Below are 24,207 nucleotides of genomic sequence, written 5' to 3'. Positions count from 1 at the left end.
CACTCTGTTCTTTGGATGGAGCCACAAGTTGGACACAACCCTGGAGCTCATACCTTTGAGCAGCCTCAACCCTTGGTCTTCAAACCTTCTCCATAGCCATGTGGGCCATTCTGATCCACCTTCCAAACTCTCAGACAGCGCCTGACATCGCTCTCAGACAGGGTGTGAAGGGAGAATTGCTCTTTCCCTCTCAGAGAAGCCAGGCTCCATTCTTCCTGCCTTATGCCACATGCCTTTCCCTCCACTCTCAGCCAAATCAAAGTCAGGTTCATGGACATCAGAGCGGCCTTAAGCGGCTCCTATTTGCGGAGGGTCATGGGAAGACACGTGATCCTGAGAAGCCCAGGGCTGCCTCTGGTCTGAGTAGGAAGCTCATGCATCCCCTGTTTTCCAGGCTTGAAAGTCTCACCAAAGCCCTCAGTCAGGATTTCTCTACAGCTCGGATCTTCCCTGGGAACTTGGAAATCCTGCCTTTCTCCTCTACCCAAGTAGTTCCATATTCCTTCCCAAACTGGACCTGCATGGGCCTGGCCTTGCCTTTGGCACAGAATCTGAGTCATCAGCATCCTCTGTGTCCCTCTAGGATCTGTGCTTCTCAGAGATCCTCCTGCCTTTCTTGTTTCTTTCTTGCACGGGAGCCGAACAGGCTGTAGTCAAAGGCTAACCCCAATATCTCCCTCACTCTCCCCAGTTCTCACAATGCTCCACCCCCAAACCTGCAGAATATCTGAGCAATGCATCCGCCTCCAGCTGGAAGGCAAAGGGGGTGGGGAAGGAAGAGCTACTGCTCTCAGGTACACACCCAGGAGGGGACAGGGTCCTGATGGAAAGAGACGAAAGGCAGCGAGCTCTTAGGCCTCATCACCCACCCAATCTCCTCCCCGAGCAAGCAGAGCTTAAGTCCCAGGGGCAAACTGGGGTCACTTTATCGAAGGAGGAATTGGGATTAAAATTCTACCCTCAGAATCCTGATGAAATTTCCAAACCACGTGCAGAAGCAGACGAGAAACCTGATCTCTTGCCAGCAAGAGAGCTTCAACTCACTTTGGGTTCAAGGAGGGTGGAAGGAGGCTTACTGAGCTCTGGGAGATATGATTAGCTCTTGGCTGAGGTTTTCTTGAGAGGTGAGCAGGGCGGGGGCGGGGGGGCGGTACGGGATTTCTAAAGGCAAAATGCAGAGCCAGAGCTATCCAAGGCAACTGAGGCCACAGGCCGCTTCGGCCGCTCCCCAGCAGTACAGTGGGGATGTCAGGGGTGAGGCAAAGCTAGGGGTGCGGGGGAGTGGAGCTTCAGGCCTCCTGGACAATTCGGATGCAGACCCGGTGCCCCTGAAGCTCCCACCCTCCTCGCTGCCCCGTCGCCTCCTCCGCTGTCACACTGAAGAGTTTTCCCTCTGTCCTTCCCAAAGGAGCCTCAGAGCAGCCAGCATCCCTTCACCTTCACGCCTCCCCGTCTGTCCCTCACTGCTACCCTCATCTTGCTCTCCATTTCAGAGTCACTCTGGAGGCCACCTGTGAGTCTAGCCGGAGCTCCGACTCCGTAAACACTGAAGGAACAAAGGCCCTCTGCCTGATCCGCATGTGGCGCAGTCCAGGAAGCTACACACAATGAAGTCACCCTGCATTGATCTGCTGGCTCCCCGTGCTGTCTCCACAGCATCAAACCCTCCCTGGCATCTAGCTCCTGTATCTGAGATGCTTGAGCCTCTGCTCAGGCCTGGCCTTGGCCTGCAGGAGCTGGGCAGAGCCAAGGGAAGCGTCCCGGCCCAGCACTAGGCTGAGGTCACACCTGCGGCTGGAGACGGGGAGCATGTGGTGTCTGGGAGCTTGGCTATAGAAAAGAATTCCCACGTAAGAAGGGAGAGACAGGGTAGCCCAGAGCCCAGTTACTTGGCTTCCAAATTGAAGATGCTTGGCATCTGCTCTTTCCCTGGGTGAGAAGCACATGGCCGAGCTTCCACACACCAGGAGGTCTTTGAGGAAGGGTGAAAAAAGTTCAGATGGGGGTGCAGAAGTCAGGCAAGGATCTTCCTTCCACTACCTTCCTGCCTGAAGCTGCTTCCGCTTACCTACCAACCTGAGGATCAGGTGTGTCTCAGCCAACAAGTCCTTCTTTTTTTTTTTTTTTTTTTTTTGCAGTACGCGGGCCTCTCACTGTTGTGGCCTCTCCCATTGCGGAGCACAGGCTCCGGATGAGCAGGCTCAGCAGCCACGGCTCACGGGCCCAGCCGCTCCGCGGCATGTGGGATCTTCCCGGACCAGGGCACGAACCCGTGTCCCCTGCATCAGCAGGTGGACGCTCAACCACTGCGCCACCAGGGAAGCCCAACAAGTCCTTCTTGACAAAGATGCCACCCTCGTCTGTTTGGGGATCTCACCAAATGAAAGCCAGATGATTCATCTTAGATGTAAGAACAGCCACACTTTCAGGCATCAAGGGTCACTAAATGCTAGAATGGGTGAAGAAGGAGCGTGGCAGACGTTCTTTTCAAAATCACCCTGTTCGGGTGTTTCCAGGAGGAAGTTAGGGATAGCATGTAGCCCCAAAGACCCCTGAAGGACTTCATCTAGGGAGCCAGGGGGAGGCTATGACTGTGGAGACCCCAGGACTGCAGCTTTCCAGGAGCAGAAGATGGGGCTGCTCTATGGGGCAGCTGAACAGCCAACAGCACCGGAGGTCAAAGAGACCCCATGTCAGTCCTGGCGCTGCCACTCACAGCTGTGAAAACCTGGCCTAGTGATTACTAACTCTTTCTGAGCTTCAGCTTCCTCATGGGTCAAATGTGCGTGGCTCTGAATAGGTGCTTCATAAGTTCGACATAATGATTGTTACTCATGCTCCCCAGGAAAGCCCATTCTTTGGAGCTTGGCAACCAGTTCCAGGATCTGGCCACACAACCCTAGTGAAAGACTCAGGTCCTCTCCAGAGCATGTCCCTGGAAGGTCCTACAACTGAGCTGACCACTGTCCTACAGCTTCTTAAGGGTACAGTGAGTTCCCCACCCTCTGAGCTTCAGGGAACAGGGTTCAGAACCAGGGCCCCTCAATCACTCCTTCCAGAATGAAGATCCAGACAGCACATGGCAAGCACACTGGTTTCACGGATTGAAGCTTTGCCACGAAATCCCCTAGGACCAAAACGTAAGCTCAAGTCCGAGAAAGCCACTGTGAAACCCTGTGGGTGAGATTCCAAGCACAGAGCTACAGGTCTTGTTGGTCCCCTGAGCCTCCCTGCCTGAAGCCAGTCCAACCCAGCATCCTTGGTGGGCTGAGTTCCTCTCTCCACGCCTCCCCTGTGCCAGCTCTGACTGCCCCAGAGCCTCTAACATTGGGGTAGATGCCATGAGACTTCAAAGCCCAGCAGGAGAGCATGGGGAACAGAGTCCTGGACACTCAACACAGCTCCCCAGTCTCAGCCAGTCCTCATTCCTCCCGGCAACTTTTTCATGCTTCCCTGCCATCTGCCATGGCCTCTTCTGCTGCTTTAGACCTTCTCAACGTTCTTAGATGTTCTCACTTGCAGCACAAGGCCTTGCCTTACACTTGATAGGCAAAATAGAAGCCACCAGACAAGAACTCTCACTCCCTTGCCCGCCCCAAACCTCTAAACCCTCATCTTTTCCTCTTCCTCCTGCTGCACCAGGAGAGCTCTCCCTCCATGTGGCTGAGCCTTCCTCCTGAGGATGGGCGCTTTTCTTTCCCATCTTCCCAGGGGCCGTTTCTATACATCATCTTTTCTCCCATGCATTGGCAGCCTCTACGCATCTTGATAAAACAAAACTTAAATATCTCTACTTATTAATAATGAAATTCTCCCTAGAATCCATGCAGCCCGAAGGTCCCAAAGACAGTCTCAACCCTTGGGGCATCCCTGGTCCAATCCTGGAACCCTTGAGAACAGGAGAATGTGGAGCTGGGGCAACCCCCTACCCAGGCCACTCTATAGAAAAGGAGCTTCCATTAGGGATGAGGTGACGTGAGGGCTCAAACCAAGCTAGACTTAAATAAGAGATTGAGTAAGGGTAAGTAGAAAAAGCACCAACCTAGCCGAATCAATCCCTGTTGGACTTCCACCTTGAGCTCACCCACCTTACTTCTGCATGCCTCATCTTTATTTCCTAAGTAAGAAGCCCCAAGAAAGCCTACTGAGACCAAGGGAAGGGTCAAAATCCTCCCAGCCCCCGACCTCCTCTCTTGTTCCAAATCTCCTACATACAAAGTCCCTTCCTCCTAAAAGGAAGATATTGTAAGTTACAGAAGGCATTTCGACCCTTCTAGCTGGGTCAGGGCCCAGGAACCAAGGGCAGACAGATACAGCCAGCTCATCTAAGCATTTTAGCCTCAGTAGGACCCCAGGACTCTCTGCCTCTCCTTTTCTGGTAGCCCACATGAGACCTGACATAAGAGTTTGGCCTACCTTAGTGTGTATGTGTCTGGGGGGGGGCAGGGGGTGGTCTCTGGATGATCGGCATGTTGGCCTACAAGCCCAGACCCCCCATCTTCCTTTGGGCAAAGTCACTTCCCCAAGATCCATAAGGGAGATATGAAACCACTCCAACCAAGGGAAAATTTACACTGGCTTACTGGTGCACCAAAGATAAAGGATCCCTCAACCCCACTCCCAGACCCCCTTACACATCAGCTCTGAAGAAAGAATCTCCATAAGCCTTGGCTGTTCAGACAATAGAAGAGTCCTCAGCCACCGAAGAGACAAGGGTCTCAGTAACCTGAGTTGTATCTGAAAGAGTCAGGTTTGAACCTGGCTTCTGTCTCTTGTGCTGTGTGACCCTGGGTGAACCATTCAACTCTGTGCCTCTAATTCTTTCTCAGTAAGATGAGGAAACACTTCACTGTATGGACTCAGCCTGTATCTGGAGGGGTCTCACTGAAAGTAACCAATGGAACAGATTGTAAAATCCTTTGCAAACAGGACTTGGCTAAGAAATTTCTTTAAAAGAGTAATAGTAAAATTGGGGGGAATTAAAAAACAGGGTAGCCTGAAATTTCTATGTATCTTTAATATTCTTTGCAAAATTGCCAAATAAGAGGTCTGATCCAGTCATTTCATTAGAAAATAAAGTGTTTATTAAGAAACTATACACTGAACACTCCTATATGTCTCTGCGGAAACACAACGCCCCATGGTCATAGCACAAGGTGAGGGAAATGGCAGAATAAAAGATGCTGGGATGGATGGAGCCTGGGAGGCTGGAAATGAGGTAATGATTTACAATAATTAAAAAACATCATCCTCAAGCTTACTCCTTAAAGCCACACTCAGGAGGGGGCCCTGGCCCAAAGGGTTGGCAGGACACAATGGGGAATAGCCAGACATGAAGCAATGGGGAGCAGGATGGCGGGAGCTGGGAGGGGCTAAATAAACACACTTCTAGGCCCTGGAGAGAAGCTGAATCCCCGTGTGATACTCTGAACATTCAGGTGCCCGGGAGGCCACCCCAGATACTGGGCAAGAACTTGGGAAGCTGTGCATTTTTAAACCCCATGGAGGTGTCTGCAGAATTAGGCTGGGAACCCGACATGAAGAGCCACCATCCACAGGACTCAGGACCTAAAACCTTAAATGGGAATCCTAACGCCCAGGGAAATTTCCCAAGGCAGAGAATCTGTTATCTATTACTGCGCATCATCACTCCAAAACTTAGTGGGTTAAAACCACCACCATTTTGTCCTACGAGCTCCCCACGGTTGACCCCTCTTCCATGCTCCATCCTCAAGGGGGCAGCCTGTGCTGACCCCCTACAACGGAGGCACCATGGGTGTGTGGGGGGGAAATAGGCCAAGCCCGAAGTCCACTCAGCCAACATGGCAGCAAATGTGGGAGAGGTTCAGGCCCTACAACTGTACCTTTCCTATTGAAGCAGGGGGAAAAGCATCCCTTTCCCTCTCCCCAGTGGATCAAGTTGAAAATGGGGGAAACAAACCTCCCTCTTTGGGAGAGGGTGGCCATGGAGTAAGGCATGAGTCAAAGCAAGCAAAGTAAACACATATATTGACCAGAGAACAGGATGACACTTCCATTGGAGCCATGAGAGGGGCTGGAGGAGGCCAATTTCTATTTCTCTTCCCCTTCAGTTCATCTTGACCTTGAAATGGTGATTCCATTGGGTGCCAAAAGTTCTCAGAGTCAAGAATAAGTAAAAGTGGGGGAAGAGAGCCAATCCCGGGATCATGGAACAGCAGGAAGGGCCTTGGTCCCTGATTCCCTTGGTCCCTTGTGGTCCTAGCAGGATGCCCAATTCACAGGCAAGACCTCCTGCAGCCAAAGCTTGTCAGAACTGCAGATCTAGAGGCCAAGAAGGAGCCCTGGAGAAATCCTCTTCTCCAAGGAGTTTTCTAATACCACTCACTGTGAGCCGTTCCAGAGAGAAGAGGAAGTAGGGGGAAAGTGTGTCCAAAAAAAAGGTATGGTTTTCTCCACCAAAAAATATATGTATATATAGAAAATGATTGGTTTCCATTCTTTCCTCTGAGACCTAATCTGGTGCCAATACTTGGGCCTGGCTCCCTCTCCTCTCACCGCGCCGTCTCCACCTCTGCTTAGATGTTCTTCCCCACGGGAGGCTGCAGGGCGACGAGGTCACTAAGAGGATGGCCTGGTATCCTAGGGAGAGCCAGGGAGACCCCACGCTTCCAAGCGGGGAAAGTGAGGCCGGAGCACGGCTGGACTTCATCAGGCTTTCTCGTGGTGGTTGGGTTGTTTGTGGAAAGCAAGAGAATGGCTAGTGTATTTAAGAGGTGGTTCCTGGTGCACAGGTTTTTAATTCTCTTTATTGGCTCTTAAGATGATGGCAGGAGCTGCCTTGGAGGCCAGGAAAAAAAAAGGAGCACAGTGATGATTGGAGGGAAAGGGCAACCCTGCCAGTGGTGGATGGGGGCAAACACCCGTCTTGGTGGTGATAAAGGATGCAGGGGCACCGGCGGCTCGTGTAGTTTCTACTTAGCATCCCCGGATCCAAACAGAACAATGCCTAGAGCTTCCAACCTCTCAGAGGGCCCAGCCTACCAAGGTGACATCAAAACAGGGAGGCTTAAAAGGAGTTTTTAAAAGCCATGACGTCCTTTGCTGAAATAAACATTGACATCCTCAACATAGATGCCATGGTTAAGAGGCTTGGAATGTCCGGGAAGGCTTATTGGATTCAACATAATTTCTCTGAAACCTATAAAAAACAAAAACAAAAAAACAGAAAAACAGAAAAAGCAAAATAAAGTAAAAACCAAAACCCCCAAAGAAGATCAAAACTAGAAGGGGAAACAGAGAGGGAGCTTGAAAGGTAGGGGGAAGAACTGGAGATACGGGATACGGATACAGATATATTGGGAACAGCCAAATGAATTCTCAGCGAAAGGGAAGGATAGGAGGAGGGGATTAACTTAAAACCAAGCATGGTCAGAGAGACTGGAAACACTCCATTTTTGCTGCAGCCTCCACTGAACTGAGGAAGGGACGTGAGCAAAACATTTGGGGGCTTGGCCTTGGATTGTCCTGGAAGAGGAGGGGAGGGGCAGCCTCACCTAAGTAGGAGGAGGCCCTGATGATGAGCTTGACAGGGAGGTGGGAACAGGGCATAATCGCTAGGGTCCCTGGGGGGCAAAGGGGTGGGAGGGGAATGCTCTCCAGACCTTACATTCTTAAGGGATACCTGAGGGCCATTTCTAATCCTAGGAGCTGGGATAATGTGAACCACCTTTGACTGCACCAGGTTGGGGGCACTGTACTTCCAAGACTATAAACTCCTTCTCCTTCACTTTTTCCTCTCATTTCACCCAGTCAGTGCAATGATGGCTGATCTCTCAGCCTTCCCATAATTCCAAGTCTCATAGGGGATGGAATACCCTGGAGGAGTAGCATTGGTGGCCATCAAGCCATGGGCAGCCTCAAGCAAGGAGGACTTCCATGCTAGCTCAGCTCCTCTCTGGCCCCACCCTGCCATGGACGGAATTAGGATGTCCAGAGACGTGGGTGTTCCTGATCAAATCTCCAGAAGGAGGTTTTTCAGTCAACCCCGGATTAAAATAATGTCTGTAACGAGCGTGTGGGTGTTTACATGCGTGTGCAGACAAGATAGGAGTAAGCCAACCTTTTTAGGAAAGCTGTGTGCAGGTATGTGAAGAGTGTAATGGGCAGCTAGACGTTGAGGCTATGATGGGGAGAGATCGAGTTGGTAGCACTGAGACTTTCCCCTCCTCATTCTGAGGGCACACTACGATCAAAACAGAGTTGAGTCATCTTGGACGTTGGGTGCCTTCCTTCTGCAGGGAGTGGGGTTAGATTGTGGATGGAGGAAAGTTCCTCACTGATGAGGTCATGTTTAGAGGGAGACTTGGTTTCAGCATGAGATGTTTCTGTGCTAGCATCACTATGCTAACCCGGGACAAGGGCTCTCTTGGGTCTGAGGCAGAGGGAAGGCAGGCCATTGGCCTAGAGGGCCTGTGACTCCATTGTTTCTCTCCAGGCCATGGTCCCTCTCTCACTTCTCCCAGAGGCCTCACCTAGGCCCTGTGAAGTATCCTGGCCTGGAATATTTCCCTCACCTAAGGGATTTTAGTACCAATCCCACACTAGGCACCTAGGCATCCCTGAGTCCTCTGGGACCTACAGAAACTTCATGAGGTCTTAAGATCTTAAGAATTAAAATTGGTGAGGGGGACGGGGGTCCTGTACTGCATACAAAGATGTCAAAGGAGGTAACTCACCATGTGACCTTGGGTAAGACACTTCCCCACTCTGGACCTCAGGTTCCTCATATATATAGTGAGTTGATGGGACTAGATGATCTCTATTGTCCTTCAAGTTTAATATCCCATGATTGTCTATGTTTGAAAAGACCCCTGGCAGAAGAGGCAGACATGGGGGAATTAATGGTCAGTATTGAGCCCCATGTGCAAAGACATGGGGAAGTATTTTTCTTAAGTGCACAAGGCCAGAAACAGAAATCCAGGTGTCCCCAGCTCCTGTACTCACACTGCTTTACCTGTAGGGGCACCTGCTTTATTTTAGGCATAAAATCTAGATACATGGTCCCCTGAGTATCACACAGTGGCTTTAAGGAACTGCATGAGGGGATCACCATAAACTCTGTCCAACCTTTCCCTACCATGCTTACCCCTCCATCCCTCTTCTTGGGCCAGGGGAATCCTGAACTTGTGTCCATCACTGCTTTTGTCAATGCCATTTCTGGGGCTGGAAGGATGATTCCTATGAACTGAGCTGATGATCCCACAGGTCTTGAGGCCACCTTTTTGGCCCCTTCTCTCCTAGAAAAGAAATTCAGCTACTCTCCAAGAGGGAACAACATGACAAGGGGGAATGAAGAGGAGAAGAGACGGGGTGTTTGGCCCCTTGAAATCGTTCTTGCCTCAGTTAGGGCATAAACAGAACGACAAAAGCTGTTGGCTCCCTAGAGACCTGACAACTCTAAGTCCTATGAAAGAGGTATCATAGCTTGTGAGTGAAATCTCCCTTGAAGGCCATGCAGCATCGTGGGCCCTGGAAGGCTCCACGTCGGATCTGTTAAAGGCAGGGGCCAAGCCTCTGCCAAGGTCCCTGAAGCCACCTCTGTGAACATGAGCCTTTTCCTATATGAGCCGGGATCTGAAGTTTGTTTTCTCTGGAACTCTTTCCCAGGTGGAGCCTTTCCAAGATTCTAAATGCTGAAGCCTTATAGCATAAGAGGCACCGCTCCAAAATCCTCCATTCCTCCCCCTTTCACTCAGAACAACCCTGGAGCAGGAAGGAAAAGGCATATGCTCGGGGGAGGGCAGGGGGGACAAGGACCACCATGGACATGGACTTGGAAAGGGAGAGATGGCTGGAGGAAAGGCCAAAGAGGAGCAAATTTACTTCTGAAGAAAGCCTCACCCCCCAGTGGCCCATGAACCCTCATGTCTAACCTTTTCCTCCATCTGTCAACAGCTGTCCCCAGAGTCATCCAGCACAAAGCTACTCGTAGGCCCTCTGTAATTCAGAACAGAGCCTGGTCTTCAGGGACTGTCTAGGTGTATGTTTCCTAAGAAGCAAGCCAGAGACTCTGGGATCATTTTGGGAAGGGAGGGAAGCTGTGAAGGAAAAGGCTAGGGGGTGCTAAGCACCCAGAGAACTGGATGAAAGCTTTCAGAGCCAATCCCATTGGGCCAAAAGCCGGTTAAATCTTCAAGGGCAAGTTCTTCAATATTCACTGCAGCAAGAGAAGGGCTGCCTTCTATGGCCATGCAACACAAAGGATGGTCTAGACCTTCACACCTCTCTGTTTTTCTGACAATCTTGTAAATCCTAATCATCTCACCCTCTCTGGGGTTTCATCCCAGCCCCACTCTCTTGCTCTGGCCTTGGATGTCTAGAGCTACCAGCTTTCCAGCACCCACCAGTGAGAACTTCCCTTGCATCTTCTGTCTACACATTCATTTGACTTTGGATTCTCAAGGCCTCCCTTTCTGTCCCTGCTTCTGCCTTTTTGTTATCCGACATGGTAATTTTGTTCCCTAACCCCATAAAGTGGGTTTGGGTTATGGCCTTGATAAAAGGCCCAATACCAAATGGAGACCTATTGGATTATTTCCCAACATTCCCTCATCAAATGTATTCATTCATCCTCTTAAAGTTGCTACATCACAGAAATGCTTAGCATTTACATAGCATTGGCTGTGAGAAAGAGGAGGTTGATATACACAGGAGTCCTGGCACTGAGGTCATGGGTGGCTTAATCATAGGGAATCAGAGGCACAGAGCAATTGAGATCCTTGTCCAGAGAGAGTGAGAGCAGGAGGGGTCCACAGGATAGATGTCAGGGTGGGGAGCTTGCGTTGTACCCCACCCCAGTCAGGAGGTATTCTAGCCACACCCTCTATACCATTCCCCAAGGGGTGAGAAGGTGTGAAGTGTCTTGAGGCATGCTGTGGGCAGGCATGGGCTAAAGAAGGGAGACTCAAGCAATGCCCGGCTATAATAGCCCTACCATCCAATGCATCACTGATCACCCTGGAATCCAAAGACCTATATAAGCTAGTGATGGTGCCAGGCACTGCTTACAGTTAATTCAGTATCTCCATTTTATTTTATTTTTAAATTAAATTAAATTAAATTAAATTAAATTTAATTTTTTTGGCTGCACCACGCAGCTTGTGGGATCTTAGTTCCCCAATCAGGGATTGAACCCAGGCCCTGGCAGTGGAAGCGCAGAGTCCTAACCACTGGACCACCAGGGAAGTCCCTCCAATATCTTTTAAAAGTTGATATTATTAACTCTATTTTACATGTGGGAAAACTAAGTCTCAGTAATATATATTAAAAAAAAACTAAGTAGACTTTGTGGCAGAGTCTGATATTAAACATTGAACCACGTTTTTCATAACCTTAAACTCCTTATAATTAACTGCTTTGCAATATGGCTTCCATTTGTTGAAAATCAGTGTACGGAAAAGGAGGCAGAAACGGAGGTCATGGCCGCAGTGATGGGGACATTCTCCAGGGGAAGCAGGGCTTTACCTCCGGCTCCTTCTGCAAGGCCTGGCTGGAGGGCTGGAGTGTTCCTTCCTCACTAACAGCTTCCCTACCAGGGAGCCGAGCACCCCCCATGGCCCACCACTGCCCTCCTCCAGTAGACGCCCAGTCCAACCCTTTCCCATGCTGCCTCATTTTCTGCAAGTGTTAGCCAGCCACCCCTACCACTTCGCTTGTATTAGGACCTACCAAGTAAAGAATCCCAAACTCTATCTAGACATTGACCCCTTCATTTTGATGTTACTTCTGGGAGTTCAGCTTAAGATGGATGAAAAGTAAACCTGATGAAAGAGATAATCATGAATTTGTAGAGAAGAGCAATTATTCAGAATATAGTCACACCTAGAGCAAGAGTGTAGAATCTGAGAATCCTCCTGGGAGGCCAAGTATGGAGCCCAGAATTGCTCTCTCCCAGCACTCTCCCCTTGGGTCACTATGTGAACAAGAAGTGACAGGAAAAGGTACATTATGGTAAAGAAAATGTCCCTCATAAATGTCGCTTGCTTCGTTTGCTGCCTGTGTGGTGACCTCTCTAAGGTCATGGGAAGAAGGTCATCAAAGAGCCCCAGTGATCCCGGGTTATGACTATTGTTACATGGTTCTGTACCTTTGCCTCCTGATGTGGCTATTGTTGTTCTCAATCTAAGTTCTTTCCTGCCATCAGATTCAGTAAAAAGATGGTGGCACTGAGCCACGTGGGTGAGACCCAAATGCCTAGACTTGCTGGCCACAAACGATCTTACTTAAAGCTCTCAGATCATTTCCTCTGTTATTCTGAGGTTGCAAACCTAACCAATGGGCCATCTGTGGCTCTGGGTTGTGTCTCATTTTAGCGTGATTTAAAAAATTTTTTTGAATTAGTTGCCAACATCTAAAAGTTGGAAGATTTCACATTTAAAATATCCCTATTTCTAGCTTCCCTTAAAAATCCAAGAGTTCTGTCAATGTTGGGCCAGCATTTCTGCACAATGATAATCAGCTAGAGCAAAGTGGTGGCCACTCCATTTAGACAGGGCATGTGTTCTCTAATTCACCATATGCCACAATACTCCCTATTATCCTCCACCTGGTCCCTTCACTTATTTACAATCCCTGCATGGTTTGTCTTAGCATTTCAGTTGAAACCTTTACAATAAACCTAAAGTCAGCACTAGGTTATGGGCTGTGAATTAAAGACCAGGGAATGCCCTCTCAGCAAGCCTCACTGATTATCCCTATAATGAGCAAACTTATGCTCCCTCTGGTTATGGTTTAAAATGATACATAGTGGCTGGAAACCTCCATCAGAGGGATAAACCTATCTCAGAAAGAGGAGATAGTTCAGGAATTGAACTGTCTCCTCTGAGACAGTTGAACCGGGGTAAGAGGGCATTGTGTTCAGAAATCAGGTTCCCAAGAGGAAAACATGCTAGAGACCACTTATAATGCTACTGTTGGGTGAGAAGATGGTATTTTGGGTATTTGTATCATCAGCTGGCTGTGCTTCCACTTTCCTTGACACATGTAAGGCACTTAACCAAAGGTTATCAAGTGCCAGCTAGCAGGACTTTTCAATACAGCTGTTAAATTTCTTGGGGTATAATTTGACTCAAAGTATTCCCATATCCTTACAACAACAAACATGCTACACAGGCTTCTATAGGATATGCAAATGTACTTGGAACTGAAACATCCCTCTTGTAGATTTCATGGCTAAGAGTGCTGAACTGAGATCCCCAGCTTCAGTACGCAGCACCTTTTCCTGTAAAGTTGCCTCAGTACTGCTGGGAAAATCAATGATGAGACTGCACTGGCCCATGTGCAAAGCCGGGTTCCAGCTGTGCGCAGATGCTCTGAGGGAGGAGGCTGCTGCTGAATGTAACCCAAATGTGAGTTAGCTCAGGGAATCATGCCAGGAGAAGTCACAGTGGGAGGGCATCCACACCTAGGTGAGATAAAAGGGCATGGAACACTAAGATTCTCAGACAAAAGCCAAAGGCTCTTCCCTGAAAGAATCTTGAAGGTTCTCCTGACTCTTCCCTGAGGAATACTGCAAGGCTTGCACTCAAAAGGAGGAGGAATGTGCTTGGGGGCTTCGCTCTTGGTATCACTATTGTCCTAACAATAAGCTGAGCTTGGATCAAAGGAGTGAAATGTTAGTTCCAGAGAAAGGGAAATTCCTTCCACTCCAGGACCTGGATGAAGTGACCTCTTAGAATCAAAATATTTCACAAGCCATGGAGTAAAATTAGTCACCTGGTAAAACCTGTTTACCATTCTCAAAATTAACTATATAAGGGACAATTTGTAATACCGGAGTATCTCTTGCTTAATTGAGAGGAGAGAGAACCTCAGGTATGAATAACCTTTCTCTATCTTCACTCCCTCCCTGCACTTCAAAATACTTGTCTTTATATTCAGCATATTTTCCCCTTTTTGATTCTTTTTATTCTTTTCCAATGTTTGAAATATCGGAAATAAGAAAGCGTAGAGATCATCAAAACTGTGTACCCACCACCCAGTATTAACAATTTATTACATTTTGATATCTTCTTTCCAAAGTTTTGAGAGAAATAATACATGACACCTATGGTTGTGAGCCCATATGAATGCATCCACGATCCTGTTCCTAATCTAATCCCTCACCAGAGGTAATCACTGCCCTGAAATAGATGAGGATCATTTCCAGGCATCTTTTAATAATTTGCCTGCAGAGGTATATATCTGTAAGAAAATTGCCTAAGTTTAAATTTTAAAATAAGGGAAGATTTATCCACATTAAGACTTGTAGATCTCACTCATTAATTGTAACTGATGTAGTCTACCATGTGACTATACTACAAATTATTTGTCTGTTCTACTAACTGACACTTATTTCCATTCTGTCATTACTCCAAAAAAAGTTGCAATAAATATTATTACACAAGTCTCTTTACGTGCACGTGGGAGAGTTTCTCTAGAGCAGCAGTTGGCAAACTTTTCCGGTAAAGGCCCAGATAATAAATACTATTTTAGGCTTTATACAAATCATACGGTCTCTGTTGCTGCTACTAAATTCTGTCATTGTAGTCTGAAAGCAGCCATAGACAACAAAGAAACAAACAAATGTGTTCCAATAAAGCTTCAATGATAAAAACAGACAGGAACCAGATTTGGGCCTTGGCCCACAGGCCACTGTTTGCTGACCTCTAGAGGCTTGTTACTCAAACCATGGGCATGTAGACCAGCATCAGCATCAGCATCAGCTAGGAGTTTGGTAGAAATGGAGACTCTTAGACCTCAGTGAATCAACATCTTCATTTTAACAAGTTCTTCAGGTGATTTCTATGCACAAAAAAATGTTTCAGAAGAATGGCTTTAGAGGATATCCCTATAATTTAGTGTATAGAAATCCTTCACTGTATTGCTAAACGTTTCCCCAAAGTGATGGGACCAACTCATATTTCTACGATCACTAAATGGATGAATGTTTTACCCTGTATCTCCACATATGATATTATCTGATGCGTGGTAGATGTTATCTTCTTGCAGCTTTAAGGTGCATTTCCTTGATTACTGCTGAGGTTCACACCATCTCAATTGGAGTTTCCTGTTCTGTGAAGTGTCTCTTCCTATACTTTCTTCATTGTGTTGTGTGTGTGTGTGTTATACATGTGTGTGCATTATATATATTATGTGTGTATGTGTGGATATATATTACCTATATAATAATATTATATAATAATATATAATATGTACATACACATACTATATATATCTACACATACATACATACATTGTATATAAGTTGGTCTTTTTTATTTGTGGGAGTTTGTTATTTATTCTGCATGTAAATTCTTTGTTGGCTGTATGCATTGGAATTATGTTCTCTCAGTCTATGGTTTATCTTTTACCTTTGTATATGGTATCTTATATAGATTTTTAAAAATTAATGCAGACAAATGCATTAATCTTTCCCTTTATGTTATTTATAATATGTATCTTAAGACTTTCCTCCCTCAATGTCAAAGGATAGACTCTTTTCCTCTAAAAGTACTATATTTAACAATCTCTCTTAGAGAAGAATTCCAAAAATTTATGTAGAGTCTCCTCGCTCAAGGAAATGGAGCTTAACTCCCCACCTTGTGTGCTGTGTTTATCAGCTTACTTCCAAAGAGTATGGCAAGGGGAAAACGTAACTTTACAGTGGAGAATCCTGGTCTCAGCCAGGCGATCAGGGCTAGCATATTCAGTGATGCCATGTGATAAGCATGATATGATGTGATGAGGGCAGCACGCATCTCTGTGGTCTTCCTCCCCAAAACTCATGACCCCAACCAACAAGACTAAATTGGGAGGCATTCTGCATAAAATCTGACCTCAAAACTGTCGAGGTAATCAAGGACAAGGAAAGTCTGAGAAACTGTCACAGATCAGATGAGGTTAAAGAACCATGATAAATAACTAAATGTAATGTGGTATTCTGGTTGGGATTCTGAAACAGAAAACGGACATTTGAGGAAAAACTGGTGAAATCAGAAAGAAGTATTGAGTTTAGTTAACAATAACATGCCAAAGCTGGCTTCTTAGTTGTGACAAATGTGTCATGGTGATTTAGGATGATTACAGTAGAGAAAACTGAGTGAGAAGTATAAGAGAATTCTCTGCATTCTTGTTGCAACGTTTCTGTATATCTAAAAGTATTTTAAAACAAAAACCTTATCTAAAGCAAAAAGTTCTACTTTTAAATTTCACCCAGAATTTATAATTTATTGTGTGGCTGGTATGAGATTATTTTTCCTCATGTGGTTTTATTGAATAAATTCTCCCTTTCATACTGATTTACAATGACACATCAAAAATACACACATAGCCACACATCTTTCTGTTTATCTATATATCTACATACATACACATGTATGTTTTCTGAGTGCTAAAAACATATTATTATACTTGGCATATTTGTCTCCCCATCTTAATTACTAGAACTTTATAATAAGTCTTTTTGTCTATGAGAGCAAATCTCAACCTTCTTTTAAAAAATACCTTGGCTATTCTTTGTCTTTCATTCTCTCATATAAATTATAGAATAAGCTTATCAAGCAAGTGCCTTCAAAAACCCTGCTGGGGGCTTCCCTGGTGGCGCGGTGGTTGAGAGTCCGCCTGCCGATGCAGGGGATACAGGTTCGTGCCCCAGTCCGGGAAGATCCCACATGCCGCGGAGCGGCTGGGCCCGTGGGCCATGGCTGCTGAGCCTCAGTGTTCGGAGCCTGTGCTCCGCAACGGGAGAGGCCACAACAGTGAGAGGCCCGCGTACCGCAAAAAAAAAACAAAAAAAAAACAAACCCTGCTGGGATTTTTATTGGGAGTGTATTTAATTTATAAACTTGGGGGATAATCAACATCTTCATTATACTGGTTCTGCCTATTTATGAACAAGATATATGCTCCATTTACTCATTCTTCTTTTATACTCTTAATATTGTCTTGTATTTTCTAGAAGATATTGCATATCCTTTGTAGAATTTATATTTTTTTGCCTTTTTTTGTTTTATTTCATTTTTGCTATTGTAAGTGTGATCTGTCTTCAGTTAAATTTTCTGTGTTTAGGGAATATATTAATTTGTGTTTACTGATCTTGTATTAGTAACGTTGCTGAGCTCTCTAACTTGTTCTAACTTTACAAATACCTTTTGATATTCTATGTAGGATGATCATATCATTCACAAAAAGATGGTTGTACATCTTTCCACAATTCTTATATTTCTTTTCTTGTCTTATTGCATTGGGTAGAATATCCAGATCATTGTTGAGTAAAAGTCAGTATAACAAACATCTTTATTGTTAACTGTTGTTTTTTCTACATGGTTCATAATGTTGGACTGTAGTTCATTTTCAGTAGGAAGGGTTTTTTTCCCCTCTTTTCCTTTTGTGCTCAGTCATCATTGTCTAACGTTTTTGGTGGTGTTGTTGTTATTGCTGCCTCCACCAAGGCTCTTAGAACTTCAATTCCAAACCCATCCTATAATGATGGCCTGGGGCCCCTAAAGGGTGATACCATTTTAAAATAAAAAGCTGCTGAAAACAAAAAGTTCTACCTCTAAATTTCAACCAGAATTTATAACTTACTTTGTGACTGGTATGAGGTAATAATATAACTTTATTATTCCTCATGTTGAATAGTTTCTCCCTTCCATACTGATTTGCAATGGGATATAGCAGAACAGTCTTCAGCTAGGTGAGTGGCTTAAGTCAGTTCATCCTCTCATGGTTACATCTTTACCTCTCTCCCCTACCTCCTTAGGTTCAGAGATTCCTATTAGCTGTACTCTCAGATAGGGGTTGGCAACACTATTCTTTCAGACTCTTTTCATCAGTGTGGAAGCCTGTCCCCAACCCATGGCTTCAAGCAGTGATTCTAGCCCTGATCCCTTGACAATCTGGACCACATATAGTTGTGCAGGACCCTTGAGAGCTAAATTTCTGCCCTTACTTTTTGCCTCCAGACTTGGAGCCCAGCCTGAGATTGAATGTAGCTCTGCTCATCAACCTTTTGTTTCTGTACTATTTCTGACTCATCAGGTTACTTATCTTGCTCTTAGGCCCACATAGCTGGGTCTTAGGCCCAGCTATGTGTTCTTATATTTTTCTGTCACTGCAATGTGTTTGGAGCAGAGGAGGTGCACTAAATCATGAACCCACTGCACCATCTTGACCACAGCTTGATTCCTTTTCTTTCTTTCTGTATTAGAGAAAAAATGTATTTTCTTTTTTTCTTTAACTGGTGCCTTCAATCCTATCCCCAACTTCTTTCCTCAATTATTTCTTATCTCTCCAGCATCTTCCATAAATCCTGTTCTATTCCCCTTTCTGCAGAAATCTACATATGGTCACCTCTATCTTTTGGTATGTGCTCATGTACCAAATCCATGTGTGCCCACATTCCCAGTCTCTCACCTAGTAAATGATGGAGCAATGTCCTCCACTTTACATACCGTCTGCTATCATCCCATTTCCTTAGTTCCTTTGGGCACCAACATTTTGCATGATCCAATTCCAACTATAACTCCACTATCTCACAGATTGTTAATGCTTAACTTCCCATAAACCAAGTTCTATTCCCTCCACAGAAACTGACCTCTTGAAGGTCACCAATGGTTACTCCATAACTAGATTTTCTCCATTCCTCTTCACCTTGGTCATTCCACAGAGTGTGGTATCTCAACCATCCCACATCCCCCATGACACTTATAATACTGTGTCATCTTTCTACCTTTCTGCTCCTGTTCTTTCTGTTGGCTTCTTTTCCTCCACCTGTACCTATGGTGGTTTCTCAAGGATCAGTCCTTTCACCCTTGGTTACTCAGAGTGGTTCTTGGACCAGGAACAGCAGCATCACCTGAGAGCTTGCTAGAAATGAGGACTCTCAAGCTCTTACTCCAAACCTAGTGAACCAAAACCTGTATTTTAACAGAATCCTCAGATGATTAAAGTGTAGGAATGCTGTTCTAGCCATCTCCCCCCACCTCCTTGTACAATCCATCATTAATGTCCACATCCAGGGGTGTGACGTCTAACCCTTTAACTCCAGCCAAAAACTTTCTTCTAAATTCCATTCTCATGATGCCAACTGGCTACTTGGCATTTCCATTATTGTGCATCATAACCACAAACCCAACATTTCTATAATCCCCATCCCAAACAATTTCCCTTCCTGATAGCCCAATTCTTTAAAATCTCTACCATGCTTATAATCACCTAGGCACAAACTATTGGAACCATCCTCATTTCTTGCCAGTGTCTTTCTAATTTCCAATATCTAATCAAACATCAGGTTTTAATACTTGTTTTGCAGTATCTCATGTACACATGCTTTTACTAGATTCCCCACTTCAGCAAAGCATGGCAGAAAGATCTGGAGACAGACTGACTGGCTATCAAATTCCTGTTCTACTACCTACCAGGTATGTGTGACTTTAAAACCTTAAGTAAATTACCTAAATTCTCAGAGCCTTGATTTCCCTTTCTGTAAATTGGAAATATCATTATCTATCTCACAGGTGCTGTTGTGATTTAAAAAAAAAATAAAGCATCAGCTCAAAGTCTGGCACATGAAACAGATGATTAACAAGTATTGGTTTAGGCTTCCTCAACCCCCATTTTAATTTTAAGGCCACTGTTTTGGGGCTTTGTAATATATTCCTCAGATTCCAGTCCCTAGGTTAAGCTTTCTGACACACCATTGTCAAATTATGTCACTAAAATATCATGTTCGCCAATCCACCACCATGTTCAGGGGCCAACATAGATTGAAAGTGCCTTTGTATGAATCCCAGATGGCTTAGGCTGCCATCCTGGTCTTGCCACACCCTGTTTTCAGCCAGATATCCTGCCCTTGTCACCCACCCCTCCCCTATTCACAATCTCTGGTTAGATAAACTCTAAGCTGACCATATCTTACAGTTTTTAGTTTCCATCCTCACTTCCATGGTATTGTGCTGTCCTGAGTGTTTATCTTCTAACTTATTTTCCCCATCCAATTCCCATGAATTCTTCAATAACCAGCTCAAATCTCACTGTCTGTATAAGTCATTTGGCAGTTAATTGTGACTTTCTGTGTGATACTTCTTCTCCTGTTATCTGGAAATTTTAAAATATAATATACAACAGTGAAATTATTCATGGAATTATTTTTTTCATTTCTCAGTAAGATCATTTTTTTAAAAAACCTAACGACTAGTATTTATAAGCATTTACACATGCCCAGACAATGAGTGAAGTATTGTGCATGGACTTCCTCATCTAACCTTCACAATATCCCTATGAGGGTAGAACTGTTATGGTCCCTAGTTTGTGGATGAAGAAAAAAAGGAATGAAGATGATCAGTAACTCATGCCAAGTTGCCCTGTGAATAAGATGCAGCGCCATCTTGAATCTAGGCTTTCTCATTCCAGCTCTTGTGCTATATTGAATTGTGCTATATTAACCCCTCTGCTATACTGAAACCAAATCAGGAAGCACTTCCAACAGCTCCCCCTATTTCTCACTTGATAGACCAGCATTTTAGAGAATAGAAAACTTATTTTTTAGAACCGTGTGATATGACTCGTGTGTGTGTGTGTGTGTGCGTGTGTGTGTGTGAATCTGTATAACAATATGCCACATTACTTTGAAGTTCTACTATAGTATCTTGGCATTTACAAAGCATTTCTTCTTCCAAAATTTTAAATGATTATGTTAACCTTACAATAACTCTGTTAGGTAAGGAAAGAGAAAAAAAATTATCTTAACATCAGTGCCTCCTTCTTGATCGTGTGGCTCTCCCAGAACCTAAGTCCTCAAGTCTATCTGCTATCCCAGGGTGCCTGACTTTCCTCAGGGTCATGGCCATTTTGTTTAGGCTCCAATGAGCAAAAGGCAAAGGCCTGAGTCTAGCAGGAAATGTAATCAATAAAGTCCAAATCCCTGAGTGGTATAAATTTTAAGCAGATTATCTTAGAGTAGGGTATGGCTAATAGGATCAGGTAGCTGGCACATTCTAAATTTATAGCCCTAACAATTAAAGAATATAAACCTATGAGTTGCTTTTCTGACTTGGAATTCCTATGATTAGTGATAATGATGAAGGTATTGAAAATAATGGTGAAGGGAAAGATGAAAAGAAGACAGACAAGAAGGGTCCCACCGTGTGTCTCTATAGAGCAATGGTTCTTAAGCTTTCTTGGGGCTTGCTCTCTTTAACTAGAGGGAAGCATCATACACACAGAAACACACACACAAAAAGACTCATTCATTTTGGGCAGTGGCGGTGTCATGGTCTAGCTAGGATCCACATTAAGAGTAGTAGACAGATGCTATACAGGTCAGAAAGCATCAGCACTTTGCAATGACAGACACTGGCAAATGCAGATTCAAATGCCTGCTTTCATTGTGCTCCAAATCTCCAAATTGCCAACATGTATTGAGGGGCCTCCTGTGCTCATGGGCACTATGTTCAGAGGTGGGAAGGGGAATACCAAGATGAGTAAAACCCAGTGACTACCCTAGAGAAACTTAAAATCCAGTGCCACGTACATGAAGGCTAGACCTTTCTAAGCTTACCTAGCAATACTTTTTGCAAATATCTGAGTAGCAATTTTCCATGAGCAAAAAAAGAAAAGGAAGTGTACAGTCAACTAGGATCCTAAAATAAATTATTATAATGTGGGATCTACTCTAGTAAGTGTTGAGAGAAATGTACCCACCCAGAGCTGTGGGAGTTCAGTGGGGGAGCAATCCCATGCGAGAGGAGGAGAGGGGGTGGGAAAGATGGTCACTAGGCAGAAATGCGTGGGGGGTATTGCAAATTGTGGGAGCAGCATGGGTGAGGTATAGCGAGTGGGGGATTGTTATGGGTTGATTTGTGCCCCTGCAAAAGAACTCCACTACTTCAGAATGTGACCTTATTTGGAAACAATATCTTTGCAGATGATCAAGTTAAGATGAAATCATTAACACTGTCAATCAATTGTACTTCAATAAAAAAAAAAAAGATGAGGTTACTAGGGTAGGCTCTAATCTGATTGTCCTTACAACAGGGGAAATTTGGACACACAGATACACACACACACACACACACACACACACACACAATAAGAATGCCATGTGAACCCAAAGGCAGAGACTCAGGTGATGCGTCTACAAGCAATGCCTAAGATTGCTAGCAAAATACCAGAATCTAGGAGATACACACATAACAGATATTTTCTTAGTGCCTTCAGAGGGAGCATGGCCCTGCCGACAACTTGCTCTTGGATTTCTGGCCTCCACAACTGTGAGACAATAAATTTCTATCGTTCTAAGATGGCAAGTTTGTCGTACTTTGTTATAGCAGCCCTAGGAAACTAAAAGCAGGGTTTTTTTGGTTTTTTTTTCCAGAGAAGCACAGTATAATTTGGCTGGAACACAGCAGGAATAAGGGAGAAATGGGGAACCAGCTCAGCAGGGGATATTAGGAAAGCAGTGTTGGGTGCTTTTTGTGGGTAATCTTATAAAATTGTGACACCCCCAATCAAGGGACGGTACTTGGGCTGCACTGTGGAAAGAATTTAGAAATTGATGGACAGATAGCTGAACACAAATAGATAAACAAAGACTGATGAGGGATCAATAGATATGGTATAGGTGGATACATGGATATGAGATTTAGATTCAATGACGTATCAGTGAATGACCATGATCTTTCTACTTAATGTTAAAAATCAATTTCTAAATGTTGAATCCTGTTTCCCACTTTCAAAACAATGTCACATAGGCTTGGGAGAACAGAAGTCTTATAAATTTACAGGAGTTACACACCTGGAAAAGCAGTCCCAGGGACAGGGAGCCCCCGCTGAGGCAGACACACTCAGCCCGCACTTAGCAACTCTAGGTGACAGCTGTGGGGCACCTCCGCCCTTAAGGACCTTGGCTGAAATAGCCAGGTGTAACAGAAAGGACCTCATGTCTTAAAAGCAGGACCGGAATAGCATTAGGGCCTTCCGAGGAATTAACTAGAGTGGGAGACGACCTCCTCAGAGCAGATTGCATTTGCTGTGAGGCTGGAAGGAGAGAGAAGATTTTTTTTTCTTTTTTTTAAAATTAATTTTTATTGGAGTATATTTGCTTTACAAAGTTGTGTTAGTTTCTGCTGTGCAGCAAAGTGAATCAGTTATAGGTATACATATAACCACCGTTTTTAAATTTCCTTTCCATTTAGGTCACCACAGAGCATTGAGTAGAGTTCCCTGTGCTATACAGTAGGTTCTCCTTGGTTATCTGTTTTATACATAGTAGTGTATATATGTCAATCCCAATCTCCCAATTCATCCCACCCCTCCTTGCCCCCTTGGTAACCGTAAGTTTGTTCTCTACATCTGTGAGAGAGAGAAGATTTCTGAGAAGATGGGAAGGAAAAGTTATTTCCGGCAGAAAGAACTACTTGAGTGATGGTCTTAGTGGGTAGGTACAAGATACATCTGAGGAGTGCAAGGAGGTCCTATTGGGAAATAAATGGAGATTAGCTTGGGGCAGATGTTGAAGGAACTCAGGAGCTTGAGCAATGGATGAGTTCGGATAAATGTGAGAGAGGGGATGAGTGGAGAGGTAGGGCAGGGGCCTGCAAGCTTTTTCTGTCAAGGGCCAGATAGTAAGTATTTCTGGCTTTCCAGGCCATACGGTCTCTGTTGCAACTACTCAACTCTGCCAGCATCACGTAAAAGCTGCCACGGACAGTAGGTAATGAATGAGCGTGGCTGTGTTCCCATAAACTTTATTTATGGACACTGAAATTTGAATTTCATATCATTTTCACGTGTTACAAAAGATGATAGTTCTTTTGATATTTTCCTACCATTTGAAAATAAAATGATTCTTAGTTCCTGAGCTGTCCAAAAAAGCAGGTGGTGGGCTAGACCAGGCCCGCATGTTATAGCGTGCAGACCCCTGGGTTAAAGGGTGACTGAAGCACAGGTGGACAGTGGTCAGTTAGGGCTGGGATCATGAAAGGAGAGTCAAGGAGATGGATGCCAGAGAAATGCAAAGATATCTTATGCAAATCAGGCATTTCACATCTCATTAAATGTGGGAGGTGGGAGAGGAGGGGAGGTCTAGGCAGCCCCAGGGCTCTCCAGCGTGACTGATCACAGGACCATTGGCAACACTGCAGAGCACCTGAAAAGGAGTAGGTGTGGGAGAGCAGGTGATGCTTT

At 45.0% G+C, this 24,207-nt stretch overlaps 1 protein-coding gene across 6 annotated transcripts in view; it reads right to left on the bottom strand.

Annotated features, from left to right (window-relative positions):
• Positions 1-24,207, bottom strand: part of NTRK3 (neurotrophic receptor tyrosine kinase 3) — a gene marked incomplete at its 3' end in the record, with an annotated part of 367,342 nt that overhangs the window by 81,053 nt on the left and 262,082 nt on the right. For 2 of the 6 annotated variants that reach the window (XM_081228491.1, XM_081228492.1), the window contains 2 exons: positions 8,718-8,852; positions 6,858-7,180 (listed from right to left, as the gene is read on the bottom strand). The exons of 3 other annotated variants lie outside the window; for them this stretch is intronic. In XM_081228491.1, the coding sequence (XP_081084617.1) occupies positions 7,062-7,180; positions 8,718-8,852 (254 nt within the window). Of the gene's footprint in view, positions 1-6,857; positions 7,181-8,717; positions 8,853-24,207 lie in introns of those variants that run through there. One more of the 6 variants, XM_081228493.1, reaches the window with a different exon arrangement.

The sequence above is a fragment of the Mesoplodon bidens genome (assembly GCF_964165515.1).
Source record: "Mesoplodon bidens genome assembly, chromosome: 3".
Lineage (NCBI taxonomy): Eukaryota > Metazoa > Chordata > Mammalia > Artiodactyla > Ziphiidae > Mesoplodon > Mesoplodon bidens.
Note: the sequence above shows the minus strand (reverse complement) of the source record. Positions and strands in the feature narration are given on the sequence as shown.